Source organism: Vipera berus (assembly GCF_964194415.1).
Source record: "Vipera berus genome assembly, chromosome: 2".
In the NCBI taxonomy this organism is placed as follows: domain Eukaryota; kingdom Metazoa; phylum Chordata; class Lepidosauria; order Squamata; family Viperidae; genus Vipera; species Vipera berus.
In genome coordinates, this window is record NC_138203.1 from 250090085 (window position 1) to 250108534 (window position 18450).

An 18450-nucleotide genomic window follows, 5' to 3' on the forward strand; every position below is an offset into this window, starting at 1 on the left:
TTCTCCTCCTATCTCCTGGGCCACTCACAGTCGGTGTTGACGGGAGGGCAGAGGTCCACCCCGAGGCCTCTCGTTTGTGGGTTCTCTCGCCCCTCCTGTTCAACATCTACATGAAGCCGCTGGGTGAGATCATTCGTGGTTTCGGGGTGGGGTATCATCAGTACGCTGATGATACCCAACTTTTTCTTTCCACCCCGAACCAACCCAGCGATGCCCTCGCCGTGATGTCCCGTTGCCTGGAGGCGGTCCAGGTCTGGATGGGGAGAAACAAGCTTCGTCTCAATCCTGCCAAGACTGAGTGGCTGTGCATATTGGCATCTCAGGTTAACCAGACCATTCCACCTTTAACGATGGGGGGGTGAGGTGTTACCCCCCGTTGATAGGGCTCGCAACTTGGGCGTCCTCCTTGACTCCCAGCTCAATTTTGAATACCATATAGGAGCCGTGACCAGGGGGGCTTTTGCCCAGGTTCGCCTGATGCGCCAGTTGCGACCTTACCTGGACCAAGATGCCCTACGCACAGTCACTCATGCGCTCGTGACCTCCCGGTTAGACTACTGCAATGCTCTCTACATGGGGCTGCCCTTGAGGACCACTCAGAGGCTTCAGCTGGTGCAGAATGCGGCTGCGCGAGTTGTGATGGGGTTTTCCCGATACTCCCATGTAACACCTCTACTCCGCGAGCTGCATTGGCTCCCGGTTGCCCTCCGGGTAAGATTCAAGGTGCTGGTGATGACCTATAAAGCCCTAAATGGCGAGGGTCCGGGATATCTGAGGGAACACCTGCTGCCAGCATCAAGTTCCCTTCGTCCAGTGTGCTCCCACAGGGAGGGTCTGCTCAGGGTGCCGCCGGTAAAAGATTGCCAGCGGATAACACCCAGGGGGAGAGCCTTCTCAGTGGGTGCGCCTGCCCTCTGGAACCAGCTGCCCGTGGAGCTCAGGACTGCCCCCGACCTCCGTTCATTCCATCAGGACCTGAAGACCTGGCTCTTCGAGCTCTCTGGCCCAGGCTGAGAATTTTAATTTTAATTTTAATTGGGGTTTTTACTTTTTTTCAGGGATTGATGTAATTTTTTAATTGTTTTTAACTTTTGTATTTCTTGTTTTAAATACCCTGTAAACCGCCCTGAGTCCTTCGGGAAAGGGCGGTATATAAATCTAATAAAATAAAATAAATAAAATAAATAAAATAAAATTATTATTATTATTATTATTATTATTATTATTATTATTATTATTATTATTTATTATCATCTCATCTCACTGTCCAGAATGTTTCTGAATGGCTTACATAATAAAAATGACAATATAGAAACCAATTATAAATATGGGAACAATTAAAATTACAAAATAATTAATAATAGGTTAAAAACCACACATTCAAATGGGAAGGGGGTGCTGCACCAACACTAACCATCTTCAGTCTAAAACAGGGTGTCAAACTGCCGGCCCACAGGACGGATGGTCATGGCGAAACTGCGCCCATCCCATTGCCAGGAATGGAAAAAAAGTCACGATGCGTCGCGACGTTACATGATGTTGCAAGTTGGACACCCCTGGTCTAAAACGTCTACATCGGGGCCCAGGTCTTAAGGCTGTTAGGCTACGTCTTCCTTTCAATTGATCATATGAATTATTACAAGAGGTTCCAGATGGACACAAAAAGATTCTTTTTTAAAAAATTATTGAGACATCACTTCATGTTAAACAAGAGTCTTCACAAAATCCTTAGTTCCAACCTGTGAATACTTATTTGTGATTAAGCCCTATTTTAGTTATGTATAGAATATGTACATATATATGGTTCTATTTCATTTTTGTTTTTATTTTGCTTTGTATGGTTCATTAGGCACATAGGTTTACAAAAATAATAAAATATTGTTTCTTTCTTGGTAAGTAGCATATTTGGTTTCCACAAACATGTGATGGAGAATTATATATTAGATGCACACATCTGCAACTAAATTCCACTTGTTTATTGTGCTTTTAACTACAGAAAAGGCAGACTGAAGTCTGGATTAAGCGCTAAAATTAAAAGGCTCTTCTGGATGTCTACTTTTCATAATATAGGCCACATAAAAGCTGTCTCTATTTGGCACCATGAGGTAGCATAATTATACTGGCACAGGAGTGTTTAGCAGTGGTTATGATACTGGCAAATCTCCTAAACCTCTGAAACACATTAGAATCTGTAAACTTTTGGTAAACTTGCTGGTGTAACTACATTTTGCAAATTTCCACATGGCAAGTTTTAATTAATTTTTCCTTCCCCCCCCCTTTTTTTTGGAATCTTGGATTTTATGTCACGCTTGGTCTTTGAGTTTGTGACTGAATATTCAGAGAGAACATGTATTACAAATTTTATCTCCAGAATACTTTTCTTCTTTTAGAGAGGATTAATAAAACTCAGATTGATATTTAAGAAGGAAAACAGTCCAAAGACACTGTTGAACTCTGTAGAGCATCACAGGATTGCTTACTTCTGGAGATTACTTTCTCCACTGGTAATTATGGTTGGGGGTTTTTTTGAGGACAGAAATCTAGGCAAAACAATGACTGATTTCTTCTTCTGAAATCAGCATCAAGTTACACATAAATAAATCTCTAGTAGCAAAAAATACTGTTTTACACACTTATTTCATAAAGGAAAAGCAAGACTAAACAGAAATTTAAATTACCACAGAATTATACATTTTAACATGACAAAACAAGAAAATTATTAAATTAGCTTTAATAATTGTTCTGTTATGTGATGTTGAAATCTTTAATTTTCAGGAATTTTCTGGAGGTCACACTCCAGGGTTTGGATTACATGTTACAAAACATTACATTGAGAGGAAAAAAATACTCATGAAGCCTCTCACCCTTTAGACATCAGATTGATAGGCAATAAGCAATAAAAATGTATCTATTGCTTAGCTGGCAATAAAGAAATATATGCAAAATATCCAGTTTCTGAGGGAAACCAAGAAGCTCTTTCAGGTGCTAGTTTGGTGGCATATTTTCTTCTCTGTGATTTGTGGATGTGATTTGTTAAGGACAAGGTTTTCTGACTTCATGTCTCTAGTAGTAGTATGTCTAATTTTGAACTAGTTTCTACAACAGATGAAAATATTCACAAGTAAACATATATACATGGGACAAATGTATCTGCCATAAATCTGAAGGGTGCTGATTATGCATTTTAATAACCTGCGTAAGTCAGAAAAGGTGATATCAAGTTTTTGGGTTTTTTCCACCATAGGCTGACATGGCTCTCCTGTTACTGACAATGTAATCCTGAGATGGCAGAAATTTTAAAATTTGCTGCATTTTAACCACCTGAACTGGTTAAAAATAATCCTGGGTTGTATAAACAGAGGCATAGAATCAAGATCATGCGAAGTATTAGTACCGCTTTATAAAACCCTAGTGAGACCACACCTGGAATACTGCATACTACAAAAAAAGATGTTGAGACCTTGGAAAAAGTTCAGAGAAGAGCAACTAAAATAATCCAAGTCCTGGAGACTAAAACATATGAAGAAGGGTGACATGGTAATAGTATTCCAGTATTTGAGAGGCTGCCACAAAGAAGAAGGGGTCAAATTATTCTCCAAAGCTCCAGAGGGCAGGACAAGAAACAATGATTAGAAACTGATCAAAGAGAGAACCAACCTGGAATTAAGGACAAACTTCCTAGCGGTGAGGACAATTAACCAGTGGAACAGCTTGCCTTCAGAAATCATGGGCACTCCATCACTGGAGGTTTTTAAGAAGAGACTGGACAGTCACTTGTCTGAGATGGTATAGGTCAGTGGTAGGAAACCTTGGCTCTTTCATGACTCGTGGACTTCAATTCCCAGAATTCCTCAGTCACACTGGCTGGGAAATTCTGGAAGTTGAAATTCACCTATCTTAACATTGCCAAGCTGAGGAAACATTGGTCTATATCAGGAGTAGGCCACCTTGGCTCTTTTGTGACTCGTGGACTTCAACTCCCAGAATTCCTGAGCCAGCACGGCTCAGCTTGGAAACCTCTCCCTTTCCCCTCAGCATGGCTGGCTCAGGAATTCTGGGAGTTGGAGTCCAAGAGTCACAAAAGAGCCAAGGTTGCCTACCCCTGGTATAGGTTCTCCTGATTGAGGGGGGGGGGGGGGCTGGACTAGAAGACCTCCAAGTCCTATCCTATCCTATCCTATCCTATCCTATCCTATCCTATCCGTCTACATGCATGATGCAATTCCCTGACGGGGCGTGCATCCAGCGTATCAAGGACTGCTTGCAGAGTAACCTTGAATAATGCAGCTTCGCAGGTAATGACACAGGAAGAGCAAAGGTTGACACATTTCTCAATGAATAGGAAAACGTGACTGAAAAGAAGACTCTAGACTAGAGGTTGTGGTACCGGTGGCTACCGAAGTGTATGTGAGTGTTGGCACGCACCACTCCTCCTTTTGGGGAGGTAGTTTCCAGAGAAGGCAAGGCAGAGTGATCACACACAGTCCCGGAGATCAAGGTGTGATGGTGGGCACGTCTTCTCTCCATTAAGGTTCCAGCGGGGCTAAAGAGGGGGGAAAAAAGGTTCCTCCTTCGGTCACGTTAACCCGTCGGCCGGGCCCCCTTCCCCTCGCCTGGCACACGTGAGCGTCAGAAAGGGCACTGCTAGCCACGGCGCGAGCCAGGTGACAAGCTTTACGGGTTAAATCCGGGCTACCCGAGGCAGGCGTGACAGGCGGGCGACAGTTTGAGGCAGCTTCGCGCGAGGGGGCGAGCAACTTCAGAGACGCGGCGGGCTCGTCCGCGTCCACTTCCGACCGACTCTCCGCACTTTTTCCCCCTTTTGAGGCGCAGACACACCAACGCGCCCGGCGCAGGGGAAGGCGAAGCGCGCGCCTCTCCCCCCCCCCGTCCCCCCCGCCGCCGCTCCTACCACCCCCCCACCACTTTCGCCGGGGGACGGATCCGCACCGCAACCGGCCACCTTCTCGGCTCCCAGCGGCAGGCGGCTGAACCGAGGCGGGGTCACATGCTGGCCTTGTGGGTGGCCAGGCGCCGCCCAAACGACGACGACGACGACGCGCTCCTCTCGGTTCTCGCACGAAATCGGGGCGACCTGCCTTCCTCGCCGAGGGAACCATTCGCCGCCGCCGCCGCGGCTGACGGCCTTGAGGGGGGGTGCGCGCGCGCGCGCGTGTGTTTTTGGGGCGGGGGGTCAACGTTTCCCTTCGCTCGCGCCAGCGGAGCCCAAGGCCGAGCTGCCCGGATTGGCCGGGGAGGGCCGCGAGCTCCGCCCGCTGTAGCCGTGCTTGCCTGGCTTGGAGGGAGGGGAGAAGAGCGGGGCTGCGCTCCCTGCGCTGCCTAGTCTGGAGCGGGAGCCTGGCAGCGGCAGGAGCGGCGGCAGCCGCCGGAGCCTGCTGGTTTGAGGAATCAGCCCCGTTGCCTTCCGCTCCGGGTGCGCGAGGCGAGGAGGGGGCCCGTCTCCACCGATCCATGACCATGGGCGACAAGAAGAGCCCGACCAGGTGAGAAGGGAAAGAAGTCGGGGCGCTCGGCGGAGCGGGCTAAAAAAAAAAAAAGAGAGAGGGCTTCTCCTAAGATGGAGGGAATGTGGAAAGGGAATAGAAAGGAGTATGCGCGGGTGCCACCAGCTAGAGCACCCACCTCCGCCTTATGCTCTGGGGAGGCGCTGTGTGTGGGGACTAGGCCACAGAGTGGTAGTAGTGGTGGTGGTGGTGGTGGTAATAGTAGTGGCAGAGGAGGGGGCTTTTAAGATGGAGGAAGTGGGTAAGGGAGAGAGCTTATTTGTTTGCCTGCCTGCCTCCCTTCCAGCCAGGTACAGAAAACTCCTTTTTCAATGGTGTTGGGTGGAGAGGAGGAGAAGCTGGAGCTCCTTGTGTGGTAAGACGTGGGGGGGAGGGGGGGAGGCTACATTCTGTGCCCAGGGTGGCTCTTAAGATGGAGGGAGTGTGTAAAAGCAAAGCGGAGAGCAAATGTTTGTGTTCCTCTCTGTGTATGTGTGTGTGTCTGTGCCAGGGCTAATCTGGTGTTAGAGCAGCTATGGCGGCTCCTCACTCTCTTTCACACACATACATCTCCTCACACTGACTTCTTCCAGACAAAGGGAGATTTAACAAGGTAAAAGAGACAGACAGACAGACAGAGGGGGCGCATGGAGGGACACGCCTACAATCCTTTAAAGTACAATTAAGCTCCCCCTCCCCACAAAAAAGAGGGAGGGTTTCAAGCCCTCTCAGATGCCTTTCACCATCCTTCCTTTTTTTCGCTTCCCTTCTAGATTCACTGGCACTCCGTGTTGAGTGAAAATCGATTGTCTTGGAATTGAAGATTGAGAGGAAATGTTATCCTTTCCTCTCTCACTCAGGGGTATAGTAATGGGGGAAGGCAGAATATGTATCTGGTGAGAGTGAAGCACGGGGTGGTTCAGGTTTATAAATGTTTTGCACCTCTTCCTGCTTCCCCTCCCTTTTACCTCTTTCCAAAAATGTGATTACTTTTTTAGCCAGAGGAAAAGAAAAGAAGCAGGCAAGTAGAATGTAACATGAAATAGCCTTGGTTTATTATCTTGTTTCTGAGACGTTTTATTTCTTCTCTCCTTCTTTATCCTTCTTCGTATATGCACTTCTCAAGACCCAAAAGGCAAGCTAAACCTGTAGCTGATGAAGGTTTTTGGGATTGTAGTGTTTGCACCTTTAGAAACAGCGCTGAAGCCTTCAAATGCAGCATATGTGATGTCAGGAAAGGCACCTCTACAAGGTACATTGTCATATTGAAATATGAATATCTTTGTTCTTAATTGTAATAAAGTTGACTTGTTGATTTACCGTAGTGGTAGCAATGTGAAATAACTGGAAGAGAGAGGAGTTTAAACTTGGCATTTTGTGTTGTGACCTTTCAGTAAAATTGAATATTTGTAAAGGTATAATGTTTGATTGTTAATATGGCCCATTTATAAATAAAAACTTACTGAGTATTTCTTGGATCATTTAGATATAATTGGAAGCTTGGGTTTTTCTGTGCCATTTTGATTTCAGAGATGCTTCTGAATAAAATAAGAGGTGGTAAGAGAAAAGGGCATTAACATCAATTTATCAATATATTTGGATGTGGAATTACATAATCCAGTAAGAAGAGTGTAAACAATCAGATTTGCGTATGTGTTTTAAGTATACGGGATACTTACCCTGTATCTTCCAGAATAGTACAAAGTATAAATATTAGATATAAAATATGATATTTACAACAGTGCTGTAGAAATAACAATAGATTTATGAGAACTTGGGTGTCTTTTCTCTTATTCTGATTGTTATCCAGATTGTTGGAAATTCTTTCAAAAGACTAAAGCTGTTATTGGTATTTCTTTCAGATAGTTAAGTTTAGAAGTTACCTATTCTGTATCCACATAGTTTTTTTTAATGATGAAAGTATTGTCATATGTTGTTGCAGACGTTTATGTTAATTATTTTCTATAGAAATAGTTATTTGAAATTTTAACTTGTAGGCAGTAGGTTATTTGGGGAGTTAAGTGACTTGGAACAGTTCAGAATGTGTTCACAGTATTTGGATATTTACGGTACTTTAATCAAAATCCTACATGAGTGAAAACTTTCTGTGACATGAGGCCTTTTTTGGTGTCTTTGAATACATTCCTGTAGATAATGTATTTATCTTTTATACTTTTCTAAACAGTACTGATTTAACCTTGTGAAAATAAGTATTGTAAAGAGACTTTAGTACTGTCACTGAATCCACCTGTAGCTCTTGTTTTCAAACCTGTTGATATTCATTTGTTTCTTTATTAGAATATTTTTAAGATTAGCATTTTAGACTGCATTTTTAGGGATAGACAACCAGCAGCTTTTGGATGGATATAGTCTGTGTTTATGTTTACACTGCATGATTGAGACAGCTTTTCTCAATCAAGTAAATCAACTTTGTATGCTGGTACCACATGTCACAAGTTGTCTGGATCTCTTTCTTTTAGCTTTAGCTGCTATGAAGGAGGCTGGAAGGCTATTACTTCCAAATACAATTATTTTCTTATTCTCTACTCCCACCCTGCTTTGGACAATTGTTTCAGTTATGGTATGATATTATCTGGTTCTTCATGGTAGATTCTTATCCACCCTCACCTCTTTCTGCCTCTTTCATACATTCCTTGCAGGGCTGTGGAAGAGCCCACTGAAGAGATGGACAGGAGTTTTCCTAAGTTCTGTCTGGTTGGTCTTTGTCTCAGGAATAAAAAAGTTCAACTAATTCCTCAGTAATTAGGGGTTTTTTTATCAATAGAATAGTTGACTGGGGAATGAATATGTATTTTTTTTACAAATTTATATAGCTGCCCATCTCACACAGAGGATTCTGGATGACAAACAACAATAAAATGAAATAAAACAATATATAAAAATTAAAATACGATTCTTACCGGTAATCATTTTTAAAAATGCAAACCATCAGATATAGGAAAGATAATAAATGAATAAAAGGGCCATCTAAAAATATCCCTCCTCCCCTGGGACCTCCAGCCTGATGACAAAGGCAGGTCTTGAGGGACTTGTGGAACATTAGCAGGATGAAGCTAACCTCATTTTGGGAGTGGGGGGGCGGGGTGAGAGAAGATTTCAAAAGCAGACCCTACAACAGAGAAGGCTCGCCTCCTGGGACCACCAAATGTAATTTCCTAGCAGATGGGACACAAAACATGCCCTCTCTGCCAAGTCTAGTGGGACAAGCAGATGTAATTGGGGAGAGTCAGTTCCTCAAGTAACCCAGATAAATATAACTCAGATAAATATAGTCCATAATAAGATTGTATCTGTTAGGGGCAATATCTAACATCCTTTGGGTTAGTTAAATGAGTCATTTGTGCAGGGTACAGAATTCATGTGAAATACCCTTTCATTCCACGATCTATTCAGTGTGCTTTGGATATAGGACTACTGTGCTAACTTTCTCCATAGTTTTTTTTAGGAACGTTATAAGTACTGTCTTAATTTATTTTAATGTTGGTAATCAGTTGTGATTTCTCTATATATTAGATATACAGTGTTTGAGATTAATAATTGTAAGCCCTTTCTATAGGGCTGTGCAGACTTTATTATGGAGATTTCATTCCCATGAGCAATGGCATTTATAAAGTAAAACAAACTTCAAGCCCTCCCATATTATAGCTGATGAAATGTTTCCGTGAGATGCAGAAGCTGATCACCTCATCTACAGGACCTCTGTGTGTCTTTATTAGTATAATGCATTTACTATGTTTTTTGAAATAAAACAAATTTAAAGTAACATTATTTACAATGATATTCATGTTCTATATAATTCTAACTATCATAGAGTAAAACTGAATATGGCAAACAGTTTAAATAACAGTATGTATCTGAGCTTAAGATATGAGTTTTTAGTTGTGGCTTGGAATTATGAGTTACTGTATATGACGTAAGTTGTTTTCTAGGGGAATTTTTTTTTAATAGATACTTGAAGTACAAAATGCCACACTGGTTGGCTATTACTCAGAATATTTACATCTAATGCAACAGTTGGTTTGCATGTTTTCATACAGAAAACTTTCCTGATAAGATTATTTAAATCTAATTCAGCCTCTTTGTATTAATAGCAGTCTTTAACAAATTGAGTGATATTGATTGAGAGATAGGAAATTTAGACTTGTGAAATTGGATTGATGCAAACAGACTTTTCTATCCCTTTCCTCCAAAATTATTCAGAGAAGTTAACGTGACTTAATGTGTTTGATTAGGGACCCGCCTTTCTTACAGGCACCTCAAATAGTATGCATAGAATTCCCTTCTTGCACCTGTGCCTCCCTCCCCCCCCATACTTGTTGATTATGCTGGAATTTTAAAAATCCCTGAAGATGGGGTAGTGATATTGTCCATTAATTGAGCTCTTTAGAGGAGATGCCTTGTATAGCATTGTGTAAATCATGTGTAGCATTTAGAAGAATGGGGATGTATTGCGAATAAGGGGTGGACAAATGGCTTGTAGTTAAATCTGAATTGAACTTAGAGTTACTATTTGTATCTGGTAGTAACAGAGCAGTCAGCTGTTCTAAAGAGTACATTAAACTACTTCTTATCCCATGTAATAATTTGTTGTGTTTTTTACACTCCTTTAACAATAAGGAGGAATTAATGCAGGCTATGTATTTGTAGACCAGGTCAGTTCAGTGTTGGTTTGCTATAGTTTTATATAATTTTGTATGCTTGCTTATAGATTTTGAACTGAGTTATGAGAGTTGTTAGCTTTTTCTACTACATTTTTGGTATGTTGATAAATTGATAAGTTGATAAATTGGTATTTATGACTAAATGTGAAAGTATTGCTTGTTTTTTTTTACTTAGGAAATTCTGCAGTGTTCTAATAAGTATTAGATAAAATAATGGTTTAAAATAAGGATTTGTTGTATTGATATGGGAAGGGAATATAATCATAATTTACAACTTTACAAGTTTCTGATCATCTTAGGCACTTTAAATATCAAACTTATTTAAATACTTCCATTCAAATATGTAAACGTGTTATTAATCTGAAACCAAAGATGAATTTTACATTTTCATTGTATTTTTAAAATACACAGTACAACAGCAGTGATACGTTAAAATGATAGCGATTGTCCTTATGAGAATAATTGTGAGTGGAATTCCTTTCACTAAGTGATGTAATCATAAAGCACAATGTCGCATGACTACATTGCTTAGTGATGGCAATCCCAGACTCTCTGTTGTTATTATTACGCAAATTCTGTCAGTTGTTAGCTAAGGACCAACCCCAATATAAACCATTTTGAGCTTCATTTTCTCCCCCCCCACGCCCCAAGCCTTGATAAGTAAGGGGCTGCTTCCTCTTCAACTCGCCCATCTATCACCTACCCCCCTATCAACTCCCTCCCTCTGTCTGTTTGGCCATCTTGCATTTTGCCTTATGCCACAGCAAAGCCACGTGCACCCCTGGAAGCCTCAAGTATCCTAGCCCACACCAGCCACATCACACAAAGTCCTAGTGGTGGCGCAGTGGTTAGAATACAGTACTGCAAGCTATTTCTGCTGATTGCAGTTTAGCTGTTCAAATTTCACCGGCTCAAAGTTGTTGACTCAGTCTTCCATTTTTCTGAGATCAGTAAAATGAGGACCCAGATTGTTAGGGGCAATAGGCTGACTCTGTAAACCACTTAGAGAAGGCTGTAAAGCATTGTGAAGAGGTATATAAGTCTAGGTGCTTTTGCTATAGTAGGAAGCTCTAGTAGTGCAGTGCGAAGCTGCTGAACCCTAGAAAGCCTCCACAGCATGGTGCAAACCTGCAACAACCTGGGAACCCCCAATAGCACAGCACAAAGATGTAATGCCCTTGGAAGCCCTAGTCCAGTACTAGCTGCAGTCGCCCTTGCCATCCTGAACACTAAGGTCTCTGCTGCCCTGGGCTTCACTGCTCCAACTGACCTTTGATATCTTCTTACTCCTGCAGCTTGATGAGCCATGCCTTCCTTGGCCCAAATCTTGCAAAGAAACCACCAGGCTCAACCTTCAGAAAGCCTCATATGAAGAGAGCCTTCTTTTATGCACCTTCTAGCCAGGTCCTTATTTCATGCCAGCATATGAAGCCTTCTTTTGCGCACCTGCCTTTTTAAAGGAAGGCACATGAAAGAAGACTCTTACCTGTGCCAGTGCAAAAGAAAGATTCTTCTAAGACAGGGGTGTCAAACTGCCGGCTCACGGGCTGGATGCATCATAGCGAAACCGCACCCACCCCATTGCCGGCAATGGCAAAAATGTTGATACGTCGTGACATGTCATGTGGCGTTGCGAGTTTGAGTTCTAAGACAAACCTTGCTTTCACACTGGGGCGGCTGGGGCCTTCTTTTGTGCACCTGCTTTCCAAAGCTTCATGAGAAGGCTACATGCAATTTAAATAAGGCCACTTGCAATTTAGGAAAGGGCTCAGCACAGTTTTGGGAAGAAGGCCTGGGAAGCCAGCAGCTGCTTCACAAAGAAGCAGGCCAGGCATGTCTTGCCAGTAGTGGCAGGAAGAAAATGGTAAAGGACAGCTGGGTGTAGCAAGGCCTGCAAGGGCCACAGAACCCATGAATGCAGAACAGCAAGGCTTCCAGAATCGGGAAGCACAGGGCAGCCAATGGGGCATATGTGTGGGGAGAGATAGGAAGGTGGGAAGAGTTGAAGTATCCCTGCCCCAGATTTTCGCCACTTAATAGCTGTAACTTCAGGTACATCCTGCAAATTCTTCTGTTCAGAGCTGCCATAACTTCAAATGGTCTTTGAATGGTCATAAGTAGAGGATTTCCTGTTAACAAAAGGAAAAAAGAAAGCACCCGTGTTTCATAACTATTTTAAGTAATATTACAGTATAAGTTACTCTATTACCTTGTACTATATTGAGTTTCACAATCAAGAATATAAAGAAAAGGAGAGCAAGTTAGAAATTGAAGGAGGTAATAGAAAACAAGAGTTGAAAAGCATTGGAGACGTTGTGCTTATCATTTTAGACTTTCACCTTGTTTTAGGGAGCTTGAAAATACAGTATTGTAAAAATACTTGAAATTTCTGAAAGCTGCATAAATATTTCAGGAGTTAGCCATGTATATAAGTTAGGAACTACTTTGGATTTTGAAACTTCCAACAACAATTTTTAAAGCCCTTTCTATTTTTAAAAAATACTATGTAATGCTGAACGATCCAGGTTCACACATTTGAATAATAGGAGCAAAGAATGTGGCTTGTGCAAGGAACAGCTCTTAATTTTGACTTTTAGATATATAGTACTTCTGCTGTTAATGTTGTTTGGCACATGAGTGGATAACAGTAACATTTTTATTATGAAAACTGGTCTTTTGTTTATCTCTTTCAACAGTTTGTATCATTCAGTGTTCTTAACTAACATCAACTATGTCTAGAGAGATAAGACTGCTTGGAGAAGGAGGAGAGGTGACTAATATTAAATGACCAGGCAACTGGGAAAATACGAAAGAGTGTGTGTGTGAAACAAACTTTTTATACATTTCCCCTATGACTTCATAATTATAGTTTCTGGATTCCCCTTCCATCTGGTGAACCATATTGTAATGCTAGACATTTCACCCTGCAAATTAACGTTGAATTAACTATACTTATATTTATGTTGGTTGGATTTAGTTATTGTTTGTAAATAATATTTTTCTGTTATGCAACTACAACTAGGAAAGATTTTTTGCTTTGTACTTATATATTTGTTTATACACAAAGAGACATATACAAAACTTAATAGCAGTTTGTTTTGAATAAATTGATTTAACGCAGTATTTTTATGCTTGTATTGTATTATGCTTGGAAAATGGTAACCTTGAGCATAAGCAGTATAATATAGTGAATGAATTAAGATCATTATTAGCACTGATTACAACATTCCTAGAGACATGTGTGAAAAGTCTATATTTTTAATTGATTGTTGCATAGTATTTTGACAAGTCCCATATGCTGGTTTCAATGTACAAGATAAAATTAATAATCCTACTCATTTAGATAGTTTCATCATTATATAGTATAAGAAACAATGGGGAGACTTCTCTAGAACCTTAGAGGACAAATTCATTAATTGAGATCAGGCTAGAAACAAAAGGAAACACTGAATGGCTATTTGTTAGTCACATGCCTCCTTCTTGTTCTCTGAATCTTGAAGGCAGAGTGCTTCCCAACAGATGCTTTAGCTTCAGGAGTTAAGAAACTATCCACATGAAGCTATTCAGCTAATCTCCACTGATAATTCAGAAAGCAGAAGCTGATGGCATTGTTCAAAATTGAAACATCAACTCAGTATGTGTCACAGGAATTGCTGTATAATTATCTAAAATTTATTATAGAGGAAAACAATTTAGTTTAAGGAAAGTTTATTTTACAGGTGGTGGATAAATTGAGTAGTGTTGTTTATAAGTTAAAAAAAAGTTTGGGAAAGATGGAAGAAATAATTTAATAGTATATAAATTGGAGTTTTTCCATATTGGGCATCATTCCATTTTTTGATTGTGGTCTTCAGTTTGTCATACAAAAACCAGTATGTCCTTAACACCAAACAAACTTTCATACTCTATCTTTAAGTGGACATCACTTTTGGATTTAGTTATAGATAACTAAGTATTTATACAGGATCACATGATCCCCTTTTGTGACCTTCTGACAAGAAAAGTCAATGGGAAAGCCCAATTCACTTGACAAACGATGTTACTAACTTAACAACTGCAGTGATTCACTTAGCAACTGTGGCAAGCAAAGTTGTAACATGAGGCTAAACTCACTTAACAAATGTCTCATTAAACAACAGAAATTTTGGGCTCAGTTGTAAGTTGAGGACCACCTGTATTTAGTGAAGCAATCATGAAAATAAAAGTTCAATGGAGTTAAAATTAGCATAATGGAGAAGCATGTGAATTAAAATATAAAGTCTGTGCATTTTTTAAGAAGTAAACTTTAGTCAAGAATTTGTCAGGCACAAAGGATTAAGACCATACAAGTTAAGTTGACATTCAAAAGATTTATTGCTTTAAGCCTGTACACAAGAATCTAGCCAACTTAAAGTTCAGTACTAAATTGGCTGCAGATAAGGGCCAACAGAATTCAAGAGGTTGAACTTGGAACACTTGCAGCAACATAAGAATTCTAAGCTGATGGCGTGCTTAGAGCTCTGCCTGCTCTTCTACAGAATTAAATCTATGTTGAATTCTTTGCAGATTTAATTTTTTATGTTTTTTTTAAAAAAACAACTAAACTAAATGTAAGCACATTTTCTTCATGTTTCTTTCACATGAAACATGTTTCCACAACTTAAATAAACATATATCTCCTATCTCCTGGATGCTATCTCTATGTCTTCATCATAAAGTGCTTCTTTATATAAGAAAGATATTTATGGGAACATTTGGAAGAGGAAGAAAAAATACAATTTTTGCTGATTTTTATAACATCTAAAAGGACTGCACCGCTGTGCCCTAAAGATTAATAGACTAGAATGTATTAAAACCTACACAACGCTCTTAATAGTAAAAGTGTTGCTTTGAAAATGCCCCCTTCAGATTACGCTAAAAGTATTTCAAAATGTTCCCAGGAGTTGTTCTCTTCTGTGCTTATATTTACTCTGAATTTATGCATAGGTACATATCTATTATGCCATTCCTTTTTGGAATAAGCAGCATTATATAAAGTGGAGAAGAAGAGTAACTAATAAGAAAAAGGAAATTAAAGGCAGAAAATAACAGAAAAGGGAATAAAGTTAATTTGAGTTTATACCTCCCAATATCTTTTCATCCTGGCTTCCACCACATCTGTTCGTACCCAGACATTGTCTTTTATACTTGAAACTTCTTCTCTTTGTCTTTCTTTTTGAGGATGTAATTAACTCCATCCAATCATACCTTTTTCAATCTTCCCCTTTTTTCTCAATCCACTTCCCCCCCCCCCATGTTTTTGGTATATAAATGTTGTCTATCTGTACGTTACTGTATCTTTGGGGAATCTAAATAGAATTTCATGTGATTTCTTTATAGGAAGAAGAAACTAGCCAGGTGATCTTAAAGCAGTAGTCTTAGACTGGGTCATTTGATTGGGAAACTGTTTTCTTTAGGCTTAGTTGTACGTCTCTTTTTCTTTATAGGAAGAAGAAATCAGCCAAGTGACCTGAAAGTAGTAGTCTTAGACTGGGTCGTTTGATTGGAAAGCTATTTATTTTTATTTAGACTTAGTTTTTGTAAGTCTGTTTTTTTCAGCTAAAAGATGATGAAACTCAGCAATCTACTTCATGGGCTTGTAAGTGATTCCGTATGTCATTGGGTCTCTTGAAAAATGTAGGTCATTTGGAAAAGTGTATATTTCTTCCATAATGAGGAACTTTTGACCTATGATAAAATGTCATAAGTTAGGTATGCAGGTTCCATTCATTCTAAATAACAGTTTTGTAATATATAACAAATAAAAACAATTTCATTTTTAAAAGAAGGCATATTTTAGAAAACAATTGGTTTGAATTTTGCTGAATAATAAATAAAAATATCAATTTAACGTTTACCAGAATAGCTGAGAAAATTGATGTGGCTATAAGATTGTAATATAGAAACTTGATTATATGATTGTGTGCTTGCTATATTATCACAAATTTGTTTAGCAGATAAATTCATTTATAATGTGTGATATTTCAAAGCAAGTTTCTAAGAAGATATAAAATAATCAAAATGGTATTAAAATAGAAGCAAAAATTCTGATATCAACAAAGCCTCCCTCCTAGAAAGTTGTTCAGAAAGCATTCTTTTGAATGTTATTTGTGCAAATATTTTTGTTATATAAAGTACCCAGAGTTATCTGAAGTTGAACATTCTTTAAATCTATGCAAATAAATCAATAAAGATGGCAGTAGGCAAAAACTCTTCAGTCATGGCCCTCACCTGCCTATCCAGCAATACCCATGAGTCTAGGAAGATCTTTGTTGTCTCAGGAAAAATGCTACCCCTTGGTGTACAAATAACTTGATCTTGCTTGGGTTCAGTTTCAGCCTGTTTCTTCGCAACCAGATCCTAAAAGTCTCCACACCTGGTACAAGTTTTTGACTGTATCTATTGCATCCTGGGGTCATGATGCAGCATTTTGATTATGCTGTACCCTGAACTTAGAGATGTCCTCTCCCAGAGGCTATAAAGATGTTTTAACACAGAGGGAAGAGAATTAACTATGGAGAAACCAGTGGTGGGATTCAAATATGAGAACAACTGGTTCTCTGTGTGGATGCCACTTCTGGAAGTCCATTCTGGGCCTGGGCAACAAAAAATTAGCTACCGGTTCTGCCAAAGTGGTGTGAACCGGCTGAATCCCACCACTGGGAGAAACATATTGAAGGCCATTGAACTACCTTTCCTGTTCCCAAGCATAGTACCCCAATCCCCAACCTCTGCAAGTGACATAGAAGAATTCCATGTTTGAAAATAACAAAGGCTACCAAGACTTCTGAAAAGAATAAAACGGGCATATTTCTCCCCTCCAAGTCTTAACAAACACAATTTATTATCATGAAGCCACATCTGTTTCATGCACAAACCTGAACCTTGATTAAAAAGTATTCAGATAACCCATTTTCTTTAGGATACTTTGTAGTTGTCTTCTGTATCTTTGACTTATGATCATTCACTTAACGGTTTGAATGAAAAGGTGCTTGTCTGTTTGTAAAGCACTTCTGATCATTACAGAATGTTGGACACACATCCCCAACAGTCATGTAATTGTGATTGAGGTGCTTGTTGATACTTTTAACCAATTGCCAAATGACCCTCAGTCATATGATTGCCATTTGTGTTCTTCTTTGCCAGCTTTCCAAAACATCAGTGGAGAAGCTGACATGGAAAGCTGCAGAGTGCTGCCACCTGCTGAGGGGACTCCTATCTGGTCACTGATTGATGATTGATACACTTCCTTACCAAAGGATTTTAGCTCTGTTCCTATTTGCATGGAACTGAAATCCTCCATGTCTAATTGCACAGAACTGGAATCCTTTGGCAGGGAGCTCTTTCAGCCAGCCTTCAGAGACCAAAGGGATTTCCTCTTGGATTTTGTCAGGAAGAACTTTCAGCTCCTGAGTGGAGAGGCAGTAGAGTAAGGCAAAGAATATGGGATGCCTTTGCAGGCAGCATCTGAGTGTCACTTTGTTCAGGGGCTGAAAATCTGCTTGGATTATGGCGGGAAGGATTTTCAGCTCCTGAGGAGAAAGGTGCTATTGTGTGGCTTGTGCCAGTCCTCCAAGTGTCTTCCCTACCCCACTAAGGCACTCCATATTCCTTATCTGGGTTTTTATCTGCTTAACAACCTGTGAGATCACTTAACAACCACAACTGGGAGTTCCAAGATTGCAGTCACATGATGTCTTGCCCAATCACTCATGAGCTGTGGTTGTAAGTCAAGGATTATTTGTATTCCTTTAACAAGGGAAGGTTGTTGACAGAGTAATATTTGTCTAACACAGCAGGGTCCAGGAATGTCTTTTTAAGGAGCAGACATAATACAACCTCTTTCAGAGCAGCACCCCCATCCATGGTAACACATTGATTATTTACTCAGTCCCGCTGACTATACCACATACAGTTTTCCACAGAGGAGCATAGATATTGTTCACAAGTGCTGGGAGACACAATAGCAAGCACCCTATTGCTTCATGAGTCTGCTGGTCAGAAGAAACTCCATATAACATAACAAAATATTGCCCCAATTTCCATCAAGAGGCCCTACCTATGAAGAGTTGGACACTGATGAATCTCAGTGGCTTACTCATCAAAGTTCTGTGCAAAATGGTTGAAACTGCCAGGGAGTAAATCTACCAATAACCCTGCCCCACATAAGCAGGTTATAACTCTAAACAAGCTAGCTAACAACCTTCTGATGCAATAAGGGGGAAAATGTAAGAGCATTTTACTTT

The 18450-nt window shown here is 40.3% G+C and overlaps 1 protein-coding gene across 1 annotated transcript in view; it reads left to right on the forward strand.

The window, feature by feature from the left end:
• Positions 1 to 4942: 4942 nt before the first annotated feature.
• Positions 4943 to 18450, forward strand: part of RYBP (RING1 and YY1 binding protein) — a 50834-nt gene continuing 37326 nt past the window's right edge. Inside the window, exons 1-2 of the mRNA XM_081315917.1 lie at positions 4943 to 5504; positions 6631 to 6756. Of these exons, the coding sequence (XP_081172043.1) occupies positions 5473 to 5504; positions 6631 to 6756 (158 nt within the window). The 5' untranslated portion in view covers positions 4943 to 5472. The remainder of the gene's footprint in view (positions 5505 to 6630; positions 6757 to 18450) is intronic.